Source organism: Ranitomeya imitator, chromosome 2 (assembly GCF_032444005.1).
Source record: "Ranitomeya imitator isolate aRanImi1 chromosome 2, aRanImi1.pri, whole genome shotgun sequence".
In the NCBI taxonomy this organism is placed as follows: Eukaryota; Metazoa; Chordata; class Amphibia; order Anura; family Dendrobatidae; genus Ranitomeya; species Ranitomeya imitator.
In genome coordinates, this window is record NC_091283.1 from 538,592,383 (window position 1) to 538,612,166 (window position 19,784).

Here is a 19,784-nt window from a genome sequence, read left to right on the forward strand (position 1 = left end):
CAAAACAAATGACTTCAAATATAAAGCCAAAACCGTAAAACACAATTTAAAGTCATTTGTCAAGCTCTTTAAAGGGTTTGTCTGGAACTATCCTTAGGATAGGTCATCAATGTCTGATCAGTGGAGGTGCGGCACCGCGCCCCTGATCAGCTGTTCCCAGTAGCCGCAACTGCTCAGTTGTAAAGCTGCACGGTAGAGCTCCATTGACTGAATAGTGGCCGTGGCTGGGTACTGCACATCATCTAATAATAATAGTTTTATTTCTATAGTGCCAACATATTCCGCAGCACTTTACATTTTAGAGGGGACTGGTACACACAATAGACAATACAGCATAACCATAATCACATAAATCAACAGATATAGGTGGAATGAGGGCCCCTGCTCGCAAGCTTATAATCAGAGGAAATAGGGGAGACATGAGAGGTGGATGGATCATCTCCCTTTTGATTTGAATACGTGGTGGATGTGCAGTATTGGGCAGCAGTTACTATATAGTCTACAGAGAAATGCTGTCGCACCCCAAACGCTCAGACATTTTAGACCTTTCCTAAGGATAGGCCATGAATGTTAAAGTCCCTGATGACCCCGTTTAAAGGGTCAATATAGATTGCTAGGATTGGTGCCTCCAAAAGATGGCACTATAGAGCTTATTCTCTTCTTTTTCAAGTATTAATATTTATTTTTTGAGAAAATCCATTTTTCACTTAACCCTTAAAATCATAAATGTTCTTTATTCAAATCCACTTTTCTTTTTTTCCAGCACATGCCCATCATTTAGTATCTGTGAACAGTGTGAGGCCGAGGGCTGTGACCATGACCCCAATCATGTGTTTCTTAAAATGAGAAGACCGGCTGAGCCTTCTGCAGAAGAGCAGCATCCACCTCCTCCTTTCTCTATGGATCAAGTACGGTAAGAATCTTCACTTCACTTTTCTGACATTGTAGGCCTGGATCACCCTAATTTTCTTTTCTCTCTTCTGCTGCAGATTTCAGAAGCACGTGCACAAAACATTCCTGAAAGCTGAGAAGCAACGTCTGCGAGCGGAGAAGCGACAGCGCAAAGCGGAGGTGAAAGAGCTGGAGAAACAACTGAAGCTGCATCGTAGAGTCCATCGTTGGCAATCTTTGAGCTCTCCTCCGCCTCCACCTGACAGCCCTCAGAGCAGTGCTCTAGTGTAAGAGCCGCACTCATACTCTTCTGTTTTGGGCTCTCGAAATTGTAATTTGTCTGCACCTCTTCTATAACTAGGTCGCAGGGGTATGTCCCTCCACATACAGTCCCCTGCTGATGACGGATTCTAACATATCATCTGTGACAGTCCGGTAGCTCACATCTGCCCACCTTGGGTCATTAGTAATGAAATCATTGATAGCAGCAGCCGGGACCCCACTTCTGAAACTCAGTAAAAAATTATTGACAGATGTCAAGCAACAATGTGAGAAAGATGGGTTTCGGCAGAGAATGTGCCCTCACAAAATTGTCTGTTTTGTAAATGTAATTTTAACATTTTTTGGCAATTTTCTTTCCTTATTAAAAATGTGATTTTTTTTTTTTTTTTTTTTTTTCCTGCAATTTTTACATTGACCTCTAGGGCTATTTTTTTAAACCCAATTTAAGCAATGGCTCATTTTCTGACAATACAGTGCTTTTAATGCCATTGGTTGGTTTCCAAACTAATATCTCTGGCGCTTATGTCATATATGATCATTCTATATGTGATAATAATGTACGTTCAATACCTTTATCTTTCATCTTTGTAAAAATTCTGCCTCCTGTTGTAATATGAAACTAGAGAAGGCGGTGTTTTGTATCGCCAGTATGATAGTCAGCGACACAGGGTGTAAGGCACTAATAGTATGCTCAAAATCACAGGGGCATCGTACAGGGAGATCCTAGTGGTCAGATCAAAGAGCTGTGTAATGTGCAGTAGCCATTACAGATAGTGCACACATCAGTGTAATGTATGGCCAGGCTTTAGCTGACCGTAAAGAGTGTAATGCTCCATTTTACAACCCTAGAAACTACCTTTTTATGAAACTCCCTTGATATGTAGATGTTGGCATATTTAATCATGATGTTCGATTCTCTCCCACTGTGTAGAATTCCTATGGAGCCATGCTCCCAGTTCATCCCCACATTCAGCGCGGTGTTTGTGGATGAGAACCTCCCCGACGGTACACACCTACAGCCTGGGACTAGGTTCATCAAACACTGGAGGATGAAGAACACAGGAAATGTGAAGTGGAATCTGGACACTAAGGTAAAATGTCCAAATCTCATCACTATAACTCATCCTAATGGTAGAACTTTTCAAAAATTTTGCAAACATTTTTGCTTGGTTTATGTCATATGTCTGGATTCGTACCCTTCGTTCTGTGTTGTGTGGTCAGCATCTCTTTCCGCTGAGCCACAACAGATCCACCTTTGTTTGGGTGTTTTAGTTCTGTGATCTTTCTGCTTTGGGTAACTGTTGTTTATCATTTACTCTGTGTGTCTGTCCTATCACCTTTTGAGTGCAGCATTCTATAAATTCCCTTACTTGTGTTTTCCGCTGGTGATAGACTTTGTTGGATCCATTCACTTTGCTGTAGTTTGTTAGTTGCAGCTGTTTTGTGGATGATTCCCTTATTCCTTAGGGAATTGTTACACTAGCATTACAAAGAGATTTAGGGTAAGCCGCCGTTGAGTGGGGGCAAAATTGCGTTATCTTAGAGTGCCAACCTGACCAGTCAGGCAGAGACAGACCAGGGCAGAGGAGGGCTTTTCTTAGTTTGAACAGAGATCTGTCAGGTTCAGGTATTTGTCTCCCTGGTGTGTACGCTACCCGAGTGAACGTGCTGTAGTAGTCATAACCGTTTATAGCAAAATTATGAGACCTAGATGAGCACAGTGGTGTGTGCTTGCAGCAGAGGTGGAAACTTATTAGGCTCTGTTCACATTTTCTTTAGGAATTCATTCATCTGACAGTTTTCATATGATGGACACAGTGCATCTGGCTTCATTGACTACAATTTGGTTCTTTTTAGCAAAAGGCATCCAGCGATTTGTCCAGCTTTAGATCAGTGTTTACAAGCTCTATAATTTGTTATATAGGTTGAAAAAACCTTGGGTCCATCGAGTTCAAAATGACTATTCTAGCTGCAAACGTCTTGTTTGTAATGCAATATCTTCATAGGTGTATAGAGGCCCATTTCCAACAACCATCACTCCAGTGTTCTTATGGTACTTTGTGTTTGCTAACTGTGTAAGAAGGCTAATGGATGGTTAGAATACTCTTGAAAACCCTTGTGCAAGTATGTTAGCACAGCTGAAAACAGTTTGGCTGATTAGAGAACCTATAAACCTGACCTTCCTTTGAGCTAGTTGAGAATCTGGAGCATTACATTTGTTGGTTCCATTAAACTCTCAAAATGGCCAGAAAAAAAGTACTTTCATGTGAAACTCGACAGCCTATTCTTGTTCTTAGAAATGAAGGCTATTCCATGCAAGAAATTGCCAAGAAACTGAAGATTTCCTACAACGGTGTGTACTACTCCCTTCAGAGGAGAGCACAAACAGGCTCTAACCAGAGTAGAAAGAGAAGTGGGAGGCCCCGCTGCACAACTGAGCAGCAAGACAAGTATATTAGAGTCTGTAGTTTGAGAAATCGACACCTCACAGGTCCTCAACAGGCTTCTTCATTCAATAGTACACGCAAAATGCCAGTGTCAACGTCTACAGCGAAGAGGAGACTCCGGGATGCTGGCCTTCAGGGCAGAGTTGCAAAGAAAAATCCATATCTGAGACTGGCTAATAAAAGGAAAAGACTAATATGGGCAAAAGAACACAGACATTGGACAGAGGAAGATTGGAAAAAAGTGTTATGGACAGATGAATCCAAATTTGAGGTGTTTGGATCACACAGAAGAACATTTGTGAGACGCAGAACAACTGAACAGATGCTGGAAGAGTGCCTGACGCCATCTGTCAAGCATGGTGGAGGTAATGTGATGGTCTGGGGTTGCTTTGGTGCTGGTAAAGTTGGAGATCTGTACAAGGTAAAAGGGATATTGAATAAGGAAGGCTATCACTCCATTTTGCAGCACCATGCCATACCCTGTGGACAGCGCTTGATTGCAGCCAATTTCATCCTACAACAGGACAATGACCCAAAGCACACCTCCAAATTATGCAAGAACTATTTAGGGAAGAAGCAGACAGCTGGTATTCTATCTGTAATGGAGTGGCCAGCGCAGTCACCAGATCTCAACCCCATTGAGCTGTTGTGGGAGCAGCTTGACCGTATTGTACACAAAAAGTGTCCATCAAGCCAAACCAACTTATTGGAGGGGGTTCTAGAAGCATGGGGTGAAATTTCTCCAGATTACCTCAGCAAATTAACTGCTAGAATGCCAAAGGTCTGCAATGCTGTATTTGCTGCAAAGGGAGGATTCTTTGACGAAAGCAAAGTTTGAAGGAGAAAATTATTATTTCAAATAAAAATCTTTTTTTCGAACCTTGTCAATGTCTGGACTAGATGTTCAATTAATTTGGTAATTCATTTGTATGAGTTTTCATGGAAATTACAAAATTGTCTGGGTGACCCTAAACATTTGAACGGTAGTGCATGTATTTTCTATCACTAGGTTATCTATAACCCACAATGTTCTGTGTACTGAAGAAATCCTCCAGCCCTTAAACCCTTCACGACATGCGCCGTACTAGTACGGCGCATGCCGTGAATCCCCCTTTGATGTGGGCTCCGGCGGTGAGCCCACATCAAAGTCACGACATGTCAGCTGTTTTGTACAGCTGACATGTGCGCGCAATAGCGGCGGGTGAAATCGCTATTCACCCGCCGCTATTAACCTGTTAAATGCCGCTGTCAAACACAGACAGCGGCATTTAACTACCGCATCCGGCCGGGCGGCCGGATATGACCTCATCGCCGACCCCCGTCACATGATCGGGGGTCGGCGATGCATCAGGAAGGTAACCATAGAGGTCCTTGAGACCTCTATGGTTACTGATGCAGGTCTGCTGTGAGCGCCCCCCTGTGGTCGGCGCTCACAGCACACCTGCATTTCTGCTACACAGCAGCGATCTGATGATCGCTGCTATGTAGCAGAGCCGATCAGGCTATGCCAGCTTCTAGCCTCCCATGGAGGCTATTGAAGCATGGCACAAGTAAAAAAAATGTTTTTAAAAATACGAAAAAAATATAAAAAATATAAAAGTTTAAATCACCCCCCTTTCGCCCCATCCTAAATAAAACAATAAAAAAAAACCAAACCTACACGTATTTGGTATCGCCGTGTTCAGAATCGCCCGATCTATCAATTAAAAAAAGCATTAACCTGATCGCTAAACGGCGTAGCGAGAAAAAAATCCGAAACGCCAGAATTACATTTTTTGGTCGCCGCGACATTGCATTAAAATGCAATAACGGGCGATCAAAAGAACGTATCTGCGCAAAAATGGTATCATTAAAAACATCAGCTCGACACGCAAAAAATAAGCCCTCACCCGACCCCAGATCACGAAAAATGGAGACGCTACGGGTATCAGAAAATGGCACTTTTTTTTTTTTTTTTTTTTTTAGCAAAGTTTGGAATTTTTTTTCACCACTTGGATAAAAAATAACCTAGTCATGTTAGGTGTCTATGAACTCGTAATGACCTGGAGAATCATAATGGCAGGTTAGTTTTAGCATTTAGTGAACCTAGCAAAAAAGCCAAACAAAAAACAAGTGTGGGATTGCACTTTTTTTTGCAATTTCACCTCACTTGGAATTTTTTCCCCGTTTTCTAGTAAAAGACATGGTAAAACCAATGGTGTCGTTCAAAAGTACAACTTGTCCCGCAAAAAATAAGCCCTCACATGACCATATTTTTTTTTTTTTAAATTCGTTTATTAACCATAATGTTGAAAGAACAACAACATAATATACAAATTTATACTCCTTAGTATTACATACAATATTGAGTACGTACAATGTATACATAACTGAATATCATAGTGTGTGTCCAACATATCTTTTACTCCATTGAAACCGTACATATCTGACGTGGAGTCATGAAAAATTTACAGTTATTAAATCTTAACTATAACTGTACCTTACTAACTACCTTTCTGCCGCCTAACAATAAACCTACGTCCCTTTCTGCATGATACCTAGAGAGAATTGACACTTTACACTAGTATAAATAACCATGAGTTATAAAGTGAGGTGAGAGGAGTTCCAGCCGCTCCAGATCTTCTCAAATTTACCCGGGCATCCTCTATTTTGATACAGTGTACGTTCGTATGGGATAATCGAATTTACTAACTCAACCCAGGCTCTGAGTGAGGGACACGAACCCCCCATCCACCGCATTGCCACCACCTTCCTTGCCATGAAAAGTGACTCTCGTAAGAAAATTGCAACGTGATGACCCCAAGTCTCCTCATCCCATACCCCAAACAAACAATTTAGTGGCTCAAGAGGAACAGGGGCCAATACTATAGAGGAGAGTAATGAGGTCACCTCCTTCCAATATTGAAGAATGACCGGGCAGCTCCACATCATGTGAACAAAGTCCGCATCTGACAGGTGACAGCGCAGACATTCCGCAGAGTGAAGTCGACCCATTTTAAAAAGCCGCACGGGAGTTAGATATGATTGGTACATTATGTATAATTGTGTCATTCTGTTATTAACCGACGGGGATACCTTCATCGGGGACTCTAAAATTTCCTCCCATTCTTCTTCCTGTGTGTCAGGGATGAGTCTCTCCCATTTCTCCTTAATGAGTCTTATAACTGATTCCGCACCTACTGATAGCATGTAGGTATATAAAGAGGAAATGAGGCCCTGGGGTCCCTGGGATTTGAGGATTCCTATTAGAGGCAGAGACGAGATTGTGCGGCCCGTAACCACCCCCCTCATATATGACTGGAAAGCTGATCTTAATTGTAAAAAACGAAAAAATTGGGATCTCGGAATATCATGTTTAGTCTGCAGCTGTTCAAAGGACACAAAGGTCCCCCGGTCATGTAGATCCCCCACCGAGGTAACAAAATGCATCACCCAGAAGGCGGTGGACGGGTGATTCAACAGCGTTGGAAAATAGCTATTTTCCCAAAGGGGCATTTCAGCTATAATATCTGTATATCCAACAATTTTTTTAATTTGTCTCCAAATTAATCTTGCCAGTCGAAGCATGGGCAGCGGATGAGGGGTGATCATTCTCTCCGATTCTAGAAAACCCAATGGACACTCCACCCGAGCAGAATGAAGCAAATGATGTTCAGAGTTAGGGAGATAACCACCAGGCATCCACGTGACCAATGCCTTAGCCTGTCCCGCCAGATAATATAGAAAGAAGTCCGGTAACGCCGCTCCACCCCCCTGCTTAGGTCTCTGTAAAACAGAAAGTTTAAGTTTGGGCCTAGATTTTCCCCATATAAAGGAAGTTATTAGGGAGTTTAAATTAGTAAAGAGGAACTTAGGTACTGGTACTGCGCTATGTTGCAAACAATAATTAAATTTAGGGAGCAGAATCATTTTGATTAGGTTGATACGGCCCGCAACAGACAGTGGGAGTTTGCTCCATGATGCAAATTTGGATTTGACTAGTTCTAGTAAAGGATAAATATTAAGTTGTAAATCGGAATTGCTACTTTGGGACATATAAATACCCAGATACTTAAAATTGGATACGACCGGTAGTGAGGACAGAGTTTCAAGATTTAGCATGGGGGTATGAGAGAGAGGTAGTAGAGCAGATTTGTCCCAGTTTATATACAGGCCAGAATATTTACTAAAGACGTCTATGATAGCAATTACTTTGGGCAGTGTTTCCTTTGCCTTATCCATGAATATTACCATATCATCGGCATATAGGCCGATGGTATCCACCCGACCCGCTATATCTATGCCTCTGATATCCGGGGAGGATCTCATACGTATTGCCAATGCCTCTATTGCGAGAGCAAAGAGAGCCGGTGAGAGGGGGCATCCCTGACGAGTTCCCCTAAACAATGAGAGGGACTTAGAGATGGAATTATTTATGATTATGCGCGCCTTAGGTTTCATATATAATGCACTGATCCACCCTAGAAATTTATCTCCAAAGCCATATCTCTGTAGGCATGCTGATAGGAAGGGCCATTCAAGAGAATCGAAGGCCTTGGCCGCATCCAAGGATGCTATTGCCCAATTGTTATCTGACATCAAAGAACTATATTGAATTATGGATTGAACTCGCCTAATTATTATTATTATTATTTATTATTATAGCGCCATTTATTCCATGGCGCTTTACATGTGAGGAGGGGTATACATAATAAAACAAGTACAATAATCTTGAAAAATACAAGTCACGACTGGTACAGGAGGAGAGAGGACCCTGCCCGCGAGGGCTCACAATCTACAAGGGATGGGTGAGGATACAGTAGGTGAGGGTAGAGCTGGCCGTGCAGCGGTTTGGTCAATCGGTGGTTACTGCAGGTTGTAGGCTTGTCACTGCAGGTTGTAGGCTTGTCTAATGTTAATAGAAGTATTTTTGCCAGGCATAAAGCCAGTTTGATCTGGATGGATAAGGTCCAATATGATGGAATTCAGTCTAATGGCCAAAATTTTAGTGAAAATTTTATAATCTACATTAACTAACGATATGGGCCGATAGGAGCCACAATCCAGAAGGTCCTTCCCCTCTTTTTTAAGTATAACAATATTTGCCTCATAAAAGGTATCAGGCATGCATCCTCCCTCCCATATGCCCTGGAACACCTTCAGTAGGAGTGGTGCTAGTATACCCCGGTATCTCTTATATAACTCAACAGGAAACCCGTCCGGCCTAGGAGCCTTCCCAGAGGACATGTCCATTATGGCATATTCTACCTCTTCCAAAGTGAATGCAGCATCTATAAGTTCTCGCTGAGTGGGATTCAGTGTGGGGAATATTATATCTGACTAGATGGCAGCCCGATTCTAAAGAATCGGGAGTCTAGAATCCATATATACTTTATTTATTCAAATGTAAAAATAATACAATTAATAAATAATAGTAAGAAAGAACAAAAAATGGCTGCACTCACCAGCTCTTGACAATTCTTGTTATTTAAGGTACAGTTACACAGGATCCATGAACATGCTTATGAGGGGAGGGATGAAAGACATCAGACGACAACTTTGCGTGTTGTGGCAAATGCCACAACAACGGTTCTTTGCTTAAGAACAATGTCAGGTAGTAGGAAAATAGCCAGTTAATAATAGGCAATAGTTCTTTGCAGGAATGCAGATATTAATAAATAGGCAGTTTATATTGCAGAGAAATTGCTGGGCAATAATGGACAATGTCCTTATGTGGCAAATAATAGAGCAATATACCCAATGTGGCAAAGAAGAGGTTAATAAACGGCAGTCTCTCAGTATAACAGTCAGTGAATAATAGGCAGTATATGGAGAAAACACCAAACAAAAGTTCAAAATTGGTGTGAAAATGTCACTGAACCACTTCACAACTAAATATATATAGTTTTGGTAAATGGTATTATCATTTTTTTGACGAAATTCGGCAGGAGCTTGAAGAGCAACGTCACTAGGCCCGCCTCCACGCAGTAGAAACTTGCTGTGAGGTAAAAATTCAAAAATCACACCAAAATGGCGGGCGGAGTGTGTCACAGTACGGCACGTTTCTGATTGGTCGCTCGCAGCAGGCGGCAACCAATCAGACACTGGACACTGTTGACGTCACTTATCTCCGGACATTAGCTCCGGACATTATCTCCGGACATTAGCTCCGGACATTAGCTCCGGACAGGAAGTTGGCACAAATTGCAGGAAGTAGTATTCTAGGCAATTATATATTAGATAAATAATCTAGACATTGTGAAACGCCGAGGCTACTTTTGGAACTATATAATGATTCATAGTAGTCATAAAAACATTGAAGTATTTCTTCGGTCGTGGACACTAATGAGCCGTCTGGCGCACGAATCTGTAATACTGTATTAGATGTATTATGTTGACGTACCAGATAGGCTAGGAATTTACCGGTTTGATTTCCCAATTCAAAGTATGACTGACGCGCGAAGAACAGCTTACGTTTAGATTTGGTGTCCATGTGCTGAGTGTATAATCTCTGTGAGGTCAACCATTCAATTCTATTGCCATTGGTTTGGCTAGCTATATATGCGGCCTCCGCATCTTTCAGTCTCTGTTCCACCCCGTCATCCTCCCTCAAGGTCACCCTTTTTATGTATGTAATTGTGGAGGACAGGCATCCCCTCAAGTATGCTTTGAGGGTGTCCCAGAATAAATTGGGGTTCTGGGGCTCTGGGTGAGACGATATGAAACAATTTAACTGATCCTCTGTTCTGTCGTTATTATCCATTAGTTTAAGCCAAAAGGGGTTCAGCTTCCAGACCATGCCACTCCTTGATTGTCCAAATTTGAGTTTAAGTATAATCGGGCTATGGTCCGATATCCCCCTATTACCGTGTTCCACGTTATCCACCCATGTTACCAGCCCACTAGAACCAAATATGTAATCTATGCGGGATAGGGATTGTCTAGTAGATGAGTGACAGGTGTATCCCCGCACTCCAGGGTGACGTATCCGCCACAGGTCAAGCCATCCACTACTCTCTATAAATGATGCCAATTGGGTCGGGGCCGAAGAGGGGGGCTCCCCAGATCCCCCGTCGTCCAGTCTCAATTTATCAAGGCTATTATCCATGACTAAGTTAAAGTCTCCCATACAAATGACTTGTGCGTCTGGATAATTTAGAGCAAAGCTCATTGCCATCCGGAGAACTGACATACTAGCAGGGGGAGGGTTATAGACACATAAAATCACATATTCGCTAGAATTGATTAATGCATGCACAAATACAAATCGGCCATCAGGGTCCCTTTGAGCCTCCTTAGCTTCCCACCTAACATCTCTATGTATTAACAATGAAACTCCTCTCGAGTAGCTGGTATGGAAAGCATGTATGTACCATTGTACCCACGGCTTCTGTATATATCGGGCCGTATCCCTGGTCAGATGAGTCTCCACAAGGGCTATTATGTGAGGGTGGTAGTGCCTGATTTGCGAGAAAACCTTAATTTTCTTTCGGGGGGATTTGATGCCTCGTATATTCCACGTTATGCACACTATTTCAGACCCCATGTCTATTTATCCAAATATGATACATGCTATCATTCAGGCAAAGATCAAAGGTGGTACATAGGAAGCAAGAGCATTGTCGACGGCAGTTTCTACTTAAATAACAGAGAAAACCAGTAAAAGAAGAAAAATTGAACAAAAACCAAACAGTGTAGGAGCAACGTCCTGTGCTCCCATTGTTAAAGAAATAAGGGGATACCCCTGCTGGATTCAGCGTCCGGTATAGTTGGTAATCTGGATTTCTCCAGAGAGAGCTCCTTATTTAGTAATCCAAAGAGTTCTACTTGACTAAACATATTCAGGATTCCTTTACTCAAGACTCCCCATGAGATCGTAGCCATTCGGTCACCTCCGCCGGATCCGTGAAAAACACCGAAGAACCCTTGTAGACAACACGGAGCCGGGCCGGGAAGACCATTGAATAGATTATATTTTTGTCTCTGAGTTGCTTCTTGGTCTCCATAAATCTGGCCCTTTCTTTTTGAAGTTCCACGGAGAAATCCGGGAAGATCGAGATTACAGCATTATCGAATTTAATAGGGCTTTTCTGCCGTGCCAACCGTAAAATAGTATCTCTATCCTTGCAATTGAGGATCCGTGCCAGAAAAGGTCTAGGAGGGGTCCCGGGAGGAAGAGATTTTGTGGGTACTCGATGGGCTCTTTCCACAGCAAATGTCGATGAGAATTCATCTCCCAGAGAAGATTTGAGCCACCCCTCCAGGAATGCCTCAGGTTGTTGACCCTCTGAACGCTCCGGCAGACCAATGATACGGATATTATTCCGGCGTAGTCTGTTCTCTAGGTCATCTGCCTTTTGTTTCCAGGCATTTATAGAGCCGGCTACTTTTGTCAACTTGGCCTCCATGGGTGTGATGGTATCTTCCACATGTGATACCCTCTCCTCTACTTCTGTAATGCGTCCCTTCATAGTCTGCATATCTTGACGGAGACGTCCCACCTCAGTGTGTACATCCTCTATCTTCTCAGTGAGAGATGTTCTGGTTAGGGAAATAGCTTGCATTAACTGGTCCGACGCTTGTTTAAGCGTCAGTTCCTCCTGTTCACTTCCTTCAGTACCATCAGAGGGACGATTTTTGCGTTGCACTTGAGAGGGGTTATTTCTCAGGTTACGTGTGTTATCAGAGGGATCAATTCTGGCAAATTCCTTCAGTTTGTCAGCTGCCCCTGAGCCCTTAGTGTGCTGCATGATTAGCAAGGTCAGAGTCACAGTATATATATATAAGCCCAGCAAAGTTATCACAGGATGGTGATTGCAGCAAACTGAAGTTTAAGTTATAAGTGGGGCAATCTCAAAGTTCCACTGGGGTGCCGCGCACCAGGGAAGGTTCACCGTGCCTGCAGTGTCAGCAGCCAAAAGAGGGATCCAAAGCCCTCAGGAGTAATGGCACCGAGAAGTGGAGTGTCTTATATATGAGGAGCGCAGGGCCCAATCTTCCAGGGCACACACCGCGCGTCCTCCCAATGTGTCCAGGATATGTGCTCGCTCCCCCACTCCTACAGTGCTGCAGAGATATTAAGATGGCGCCGCGTCTTCAACTGCCGAAGCGCGCGCTCTGAGGGTGACAGCCGCCCCACACAGGCACCACTTCCGCCCCAGTCTCTCACTCACCCGGTGCACCGCTAGCTCTCAGCGCTCACCGCTGGTGTCGGTAATCGCCTGGTGATCAGAGCGCGGCCCCGTCTTGATTCAGAGTGGCACCGCGCTTCTCCTTGCAAAGCACGCTCTGCCCAAGATGGCCGCTTCCCAGCCGCGGGTCCCGAGATCTTTAGTCCCCGCAGCTCCCCGGCCACATCGATCTCTCGGCAGGGTCCCGGAAAGTCGCCTGGAGTCTAGGGGGTTCGGCGGTGGTGAATATATCACCGTATGCAGGGGTCTTGGTGCAGGATATTCAGAAGGATTGGGGAGCTCTCTCACAGTGCGTCCTCTCTCCTTCACTACATAGCCACGCCCCTCACATGACCATATTGATGGAAAAATAAAAAAGTTATGGCTCAGGGAAGGAGGGAAGTGAAAAACGAAAACGCAAAAATGAAAAAGGGCCGCGACTTGAAGGGGTTAAGCTGTTATAGTGTCTGCCATTACTACCTCTTGTGGTCGGCATCCCACATTCTGACTGCTCTAACTGTAAATAACTTTTTCCTATTTGACAGCGAGAATCGCCTTTCCTCCACCCATAATTAATGCCCCCTGTTCCTTTGTAAGAACTTGTATGCACTGCGTTCCATTCCTAGGAGTCTGGCCACCTCTGATAACAATGCAGTGGTGGCTGGTAATCTAGGCAACGAATATTCTTGAGAGCTGAGTGGATTTTTCTCATAAGTAAACTGCAAAGTTGCTTGTTTTACAAGCAAACCGTAACGAACCTGAGAATAAACCTTAACTGCTGTAGATGTAAAATTTAGCAGAGGGAATATAATACAAAGAACAGGAAAGGTTAGTACCGTAAATGCTTCTGGAGCTCTTTGCTGCTGATCCCAAGTAGACTTGCATGCATGTTATTTACATAGTTAGTGCTGGTAAATGTATGTGTACACCTGGAGTGGGCTGGTTTTACCTTTCTAACTGCAGGAAATATGTAAACCTTTGGGTTCCCTTCTGTTCTGTAACATGTCTTCTGCTGAACCTTGTGTTTCCAGATATGTCTTTCCTACTTGGGCCCTGATTCATCACTGTGGTTTCTCCATTTTTCGAGTAATTTGCCTCTTTATTAATGGGTGGAATATTTGCACCTTATTCTCTTCTTAAAGGGAACCTGTCACCCCGAAAATCGCGAGTGAGGTAAGCCCACCGGCATCAGGGGCTTATCTACAGCATTCTGGAATGCTGTAGATAAGCCCCCGATGTTACCTGAAAAAGGAGAAAAAGACGTTAGATTATACTCACCCAGGGGCGGTCCTGCTGCTGGTCCAGTCGGATGGGCGTCTCTGGTCCGCTGCGGCGCCTCCCATCTTCATTACAAGACGTCCTCTTCTGATCTTCAGCCACGGCTCCAGCGCAGGCGTACTTTGCTCTGCCCTCTTGAGGGCAGAGGATAGTACTGCAGTGCGCAGGCGCCGGGCCTCTGACCTTTCCGGCGCCTGCGCACTGCAGTACTTTGTCTGCCCTCAACAGGGCAGAGCAAAGTACACCTGCGCCGGAGCCGTGGCTGAAGATCAGAAGAGGACGTCTTGTAATGAAGATGGGAGGCGCCGCAGCGGACCAGAGACGCCCATCCGACCTGACCAGCAGCGGGACCGCCCCTGGGTGAGTTTAATATAACGTCTTTTTCTCCTCTTTCAGGTAACATCGGGGGCTTATCTACAGCATTACAGAATGCTGCAGATAAGCCCCTGATGCCGGTGGGCTTACCTCACCCGCGATTTTCGGGGTGACAGGTTCCCTTTAAGTTTTTTTGCCTTTTTTTAAAGGGCTTTTTCTTATTTGTCTTTTTTCCCATTAAGGTTTTATTTTTTTGCAGGTCTCTCTCCATTCCATGCATGGAGTAAGGTTTCTGGTGGATTTTTTATTTTAACATAGTAGAAGGATAACATGATGTGTTTTAAATGATTGTGCAACTTTTTGCTCTAGAAAGTCAGAAAAATAAATGTACCGTAATTTTTGCTTTTGTGATAAATTCATGAAGCACCACATTTTTTTGGAGTTACACAAGTATCAGAGGTTTACCTTTCCAATATTCAATAACTCACTGATGATTTCATATGTATTAACAGCTAAAGTTCATGTGGGGAAATCTGACTTTGTCGTCCACATCCCGGAAAGATGCTGCAGTTCCTTCTTTGCTTCCTGGTCAGATGGGCGTCTTGTCTGTCGAATTTGTGGCTCCAGCACTGGAGGGAACTTACACGTCTCACTGGCGCCTGGCACATAAAGGGGAGCAATTTGGACCCCGTATTTGGTGCAGTATCATTGTGGATTCCCTTCCTTGTGCCGAGAACCTTGAAGATCTGGAAAAAGAGATGTCTTCCATTAAGATAAACAGCCACATGGACAAGGAGGCAAGTGTCAGGCAGTAGCCCACAAGCATATAGAGGGCTTTATTAGACCTGATCACTGCTTTAAGGTCTTTATGTTTTTTTTAATCTACCGCTTTAACTCTATATATTCTTTTGTGGTATGCAGGAAGGCTGCAGTGCTCATGTTACACAGCAGGTTCGAGGAGGCACAGATAAAGTGATGTTGTCCAGTCACCTGAGGAGCGCAAACAGTGACCGGGAGGTGTACATCCCATCTGTAGACCTCCTCACTGCCCAAGTAAGCATATCACTGCTATGGACCTACTGCATATAATGGGACTGTCATTGCCATACAGTCTCATTCTCGGGAAATCCATCGTGGCCGTTGCTACCGCTGTCTGTATATTCTCTGATAGCTTTGACGGAAAGCAGGGTCTACTGTTTACCGATTTCACATTGCTGTAAATCACATATATCATTTACTTTTCCTCTGTATTTAGGACCTGCTGTCATTTGAGCTGTTGGATATAAACATCGTACAGGAACTAGAACGTGTTCCTCACACTACACCCGTTGGTGAGTTTTTCCACTTATGTTATACAGGTGCATCTCACAAAATTAGAATATCATCAAAAAGTTAATTTATTTCAGTTCTTCAATACAAAAAGTGAAACTCATATATTATGTGGAAACTTCACACTAGACCTTAAGTGTTATGAAAGGCAATTCAGTACTACAATGGACATAGCGGTCAGAGCACATACAGTGATCTGACAATAACCCAAAATCATAGAACGAGCTCTGAGACGTGGGAACTCTGCAGACCGCAATCCCTAATCCTCTCCAAACAACACTAGAGGCAGCCGTGGATTGCGCCTAACTCTGCCTATGCAACTCGGCACAGCCTGAGAAACTAACTAGCCTGAAGATAGAAAATAAGCCTACCTTGCCTCAGAGAAATACCCCAAAGGAAAAGGCAGCCCCCCACATATAATGACTGTGAGTTAAGATGAAAAGACAAACGTAGAGATGAAATAGATTCAGCAAAGTGAGGCCCGACTTTCTTAACAGATCGAGGATAGAAAAGGTAACTTGCGGTCTACACAAAACCCTAAAGAAAACCACGCAAAGGGGGCAAAAAGACCCTCCGTACCGAACTAACGGCACGGAGGTACACCCTTTGCGTCCCAGAGCTTCCAGCAACAAAATAGACAAGCTGGACAGAAAAAATAGCAAACAAATAGCAAAGAAGAACTTAGCTATGCAGAGCAGCAGGCCACAGGAAAGATCAAGGGAAAAGCAAGTCCAACACTGGAACATTGACAGGAAGCCAGGATCAAAGCATTAGGTGGAGTTAAGTAGAGAAGCACCTAACGATCTCACCAGATCACCTGAGGGAGGAAACTCAGAAGCCGCAGTACCACTTCCCTCCAACAGAAGGTGACAGAGAGAATCAGCCGAAGTACCACTTGTGACCACAGGAGGGAGCTCTGCCACAGAATTCACAACAGTACCCCCCCCCTTGAGGAGGGGTCACCAAACCCTCACCAGAGCCCCCAGGCCGACCAGGATGAGCCACATGAAAGGCACGAACAAGATCGGGAGCATGGACATCAGAGGCAAAAACCCAGGAATTATCTTCCTGAGCATAACCCTTCCATTTAACCAGATACTGGAGTTTCCGTCTAGAAACACGAGAATCCAAAATCTTCTCCACAATATACTCCAATTCCCCCTCCACCAAAACCGGGGCAGGAGGATCAACAGATGGAACCATAGGTGCCACGTATCTCCGCAACAATGACCTATGGAATACGTTATGTATGGAAAAAGAATCTGGAAGGGTCAGACGAAAAGACACAGGATTAAGAACCTCAGAAATCCTATACGGGCCAATGAAACGAGGTTTAAACTTAGGAGAGGAAACCTTCATAGGAATATGACGAGAAGATAACCAAACCAGATCCCCAACACGAAGTCGGGGACCCACACGGCGTCTGCGATTAGCGAAACGTTGAGCCTTCTCCTGGGACAAGGTTAAATTGTCCACTACATGAGTCCAAATCTGCTGCAACCTGTCCACCACAGTATCCACACCAGGACAGTCCGAAGACTCAACCTGTCCTGAAGAGAAACGAGGATGGAACCCAGAATTGCAGAAAAATTGCGAAACCAAGGTAGCCGAGCTGGCCCGATTATTAAGGGCGAACTCAGCCAAAGGCAAAAAGGACACCCAGTCATCCTGATCGGCAGAAACAAAGCATCTCAGATATGTTTCCAAGGTTTGATTGGTTCGTTCGGTCTGGCCATTAGTCTAAGGATGGAAAACCGAGGAAAAAGACAAGTCAATGCCCATCCTACCACAAAAGGCTCGCCAAAACCTTGAAACAAACTGGGAACCTCTGTCAGAAACGATATTCTCTGGAATGCCATGTAAACGAACCACATGCTGGAAGAACAATGGCACCAAATCAGAGGAGGAAGGCAATTTAGACAAGGGTACCAGATGGACCATCTTAGAAAAGCGATCACAGACCACCCAAATGACTGACATCTTTTGAGAAACGGGAAGATCAGAAATAAAATCCATAGATATATGTGTCCAAGGCCTCTTCGGGACCGGCAAGGGCAAAAGCAACCCACTGGCACGAGAACAGCAGGGCTTAGCCCGAGCACAAATCCCACAGGACTGCACAAAAACACGCACATCCCGCGACAGAGACGGCCGCCAAAAGGATCTAGCCACCAAATCTCTGGTACCAAAGATTCCAGGATGACCAGCCAACACCGAACAATGAACCTCAGAGATAACTTTATTGGTCCACCTATCAGGGACAAACAGTCTCTCCGCTGGACAACGATCAGGTTTATTAGCCTGAAATTTTTGCAGCACCCGCCGCAAATCAGGGGAGATGGCAGACACAATTACTCCTTCCTTGAGGATACCCGCCGGCTCAGACAACCCCGGAGAGTCGGGCACAAAACTCCTAGACAGAGCATCCGCCTTCACATTTTTAGAGCCCGGAAGGTACGAAATCACAAAGTCAAAACGGGCAAAAAACAGCGACCAACGAGCCTGTCTAGGATTCAACCGCTTAGCAGACTCAAGATAAGTCAAGTTCTTATGATCAGTCAATACCACCATGCGATGCTTAGCTCCTTCAAGCCAATGACGCCACTCCTCGAATGCCCACTTCATGGCCAGCAACTCTCGGTTGCCCACATCATAATTTCGCTCAGCAGGCGAAAACTTCCTGGAAAAAAAAGCGCATGGTTTCATCACTGAGCAATCAGAACCTCTCTGCGACAAAACAGCCCCTGCTCCAATCTCAGAAGCATCAACCTCGACCTGGAACGGAAGAGAAACATCAGGTTGACACAACACAGGGGCAGAGGAAAAACGACGCTTCAAGTCTTGAAAAGCTTCCACAGCAGCAGAAGACCAATTGACCAAATCAGCACCCTTCTTGGTCAAATCGGTCAATGGTTTGGCAATACTAGAAAAATTGCAGATGAAGCGACGATAAAAATTAGCAAAGCCCAGGAACTTTTGCAGACTTTTCAGAGATGTCGGCCGAGTCCAATCATGGATGGCTTGGACCTTAACAGGATCCATCTCGATAGTAGAAGGGGAAAAGATGAACCCCAAAAATGAAACCTTCTGCACACCGAAGAGACACTTTGATCCCTTCACAAACAAAGAATTAGCACGCAGGACCTGAAAAACTGTTCTGACCTGCTTCACATGAGACTCCCAATCATCCGAGAAGATCAAAATGTCATCCAAGTACACAATCAGGAATTTATCCAGGTACTCTCGGAAGATGTCATGCATAAAGGACTGAAACACTGATGGAGCATTGGCAAGGCCGAATGGCATCACTAGATACTCAAAATGACCCTCGGGCGTATTAAATGCAGTTTTCCATTCATCTCCTCGCCTGATTCGCACCAGATTATACGCACCACGAAGATCTATCTTGGTGAACCAACTAGCCCCCTTAATCCGAGCAAACAAATCAGATAACAATGGCAAGGGGTACTGAAATTTAACCGTGATCTTATTTAGAAGGCGGTAATCTATACAAGGTCTCAGCGAACCATCCTTCTTGGCTACAAAAAAGAACCCTGCTCCTAAAGGTGACGATGACGGGCGAATATGCCCCTTCTCCAGGGATTCCTTCACATAACTGCGCATAGCGGCGTGCTCAGGCACGGATAAATTAAACAGTCGACCTTTTGGGAATTTACTACCAGGAATCAAATTGATAGCACAATCACAGTCCCTATGCGGAGGTAGGGCATCAGACTTGGGCTCATCAAATACATCCCGGTAATCAGACAAGAACTCTGGAACCTCAGAAGGGGTGGATGACGAAATTGACAGAAATGGAACATCACCATGTACCCCCTGACAACCCCAGCTGGACACCGACATGGATTTCCAATCTAATACTGGATTATGGGCTTGTAGCCATGGCAACCCCAACACGACCACATCATGCAGATTATGCAACACCAGAAAGCGAATAACCTCCTGATGTGCAGGAGCCATGCACATGGTCAGCTGGGTCCAGTATTGAGGCTTATTCTTGGCCAAAGGCGTGGCATCAATTCCTCTCAATGGAATAGGACACTGCAATGGCTCTAAGAGAAACCCACAACGC

General features: G+C 44.4%; 1 protein-coding gene across 12 annotated transcripts in view; it reads left to right on the forward strand.

Moving 5' to 3' along the window:
* The window catches only part of NBR1 (NBR1 autophagy cargo receptor), a 105,375-nt gene that overhangs the window by 62,349 nt on the left and 23,242 nt on the right, over positions 1-19,784 (forward strand). For 6 of the 12 annotated variants that reach the window (XM_069751888.1, XM_069751890.1, XM_069751891.1 and 3 more), the window contains 6 exons: positions 764-913; positions 990-1,178; positions 2,105-2,264; positions 14,875-15,163; positions 15,288-15,415; positions 15,618-15,693. In XM_069751888.1, the coding sequence (XP_069607989.1) occupies positions 764-913; positions 990-1,178; positions 2,105-2,264; positions 14,875-15,163; positions 15,288-15,415; positions 15,618-15,693 (992 nt within the window). Of the gene's footprint in view, positions 1-763; positions 914-989; positions 1,179-2,104; positions 2,265-14,874; positions 15,164-15,283; positions 15,416-15,617; positions 15,694-19,784 lie in introns of all 12 variants that reach the window. The other 6 variants (XM_069751896.1, XM_069751898.1, XM_069751899.1 and 3 more) reach the window with 2 other exon arrangements.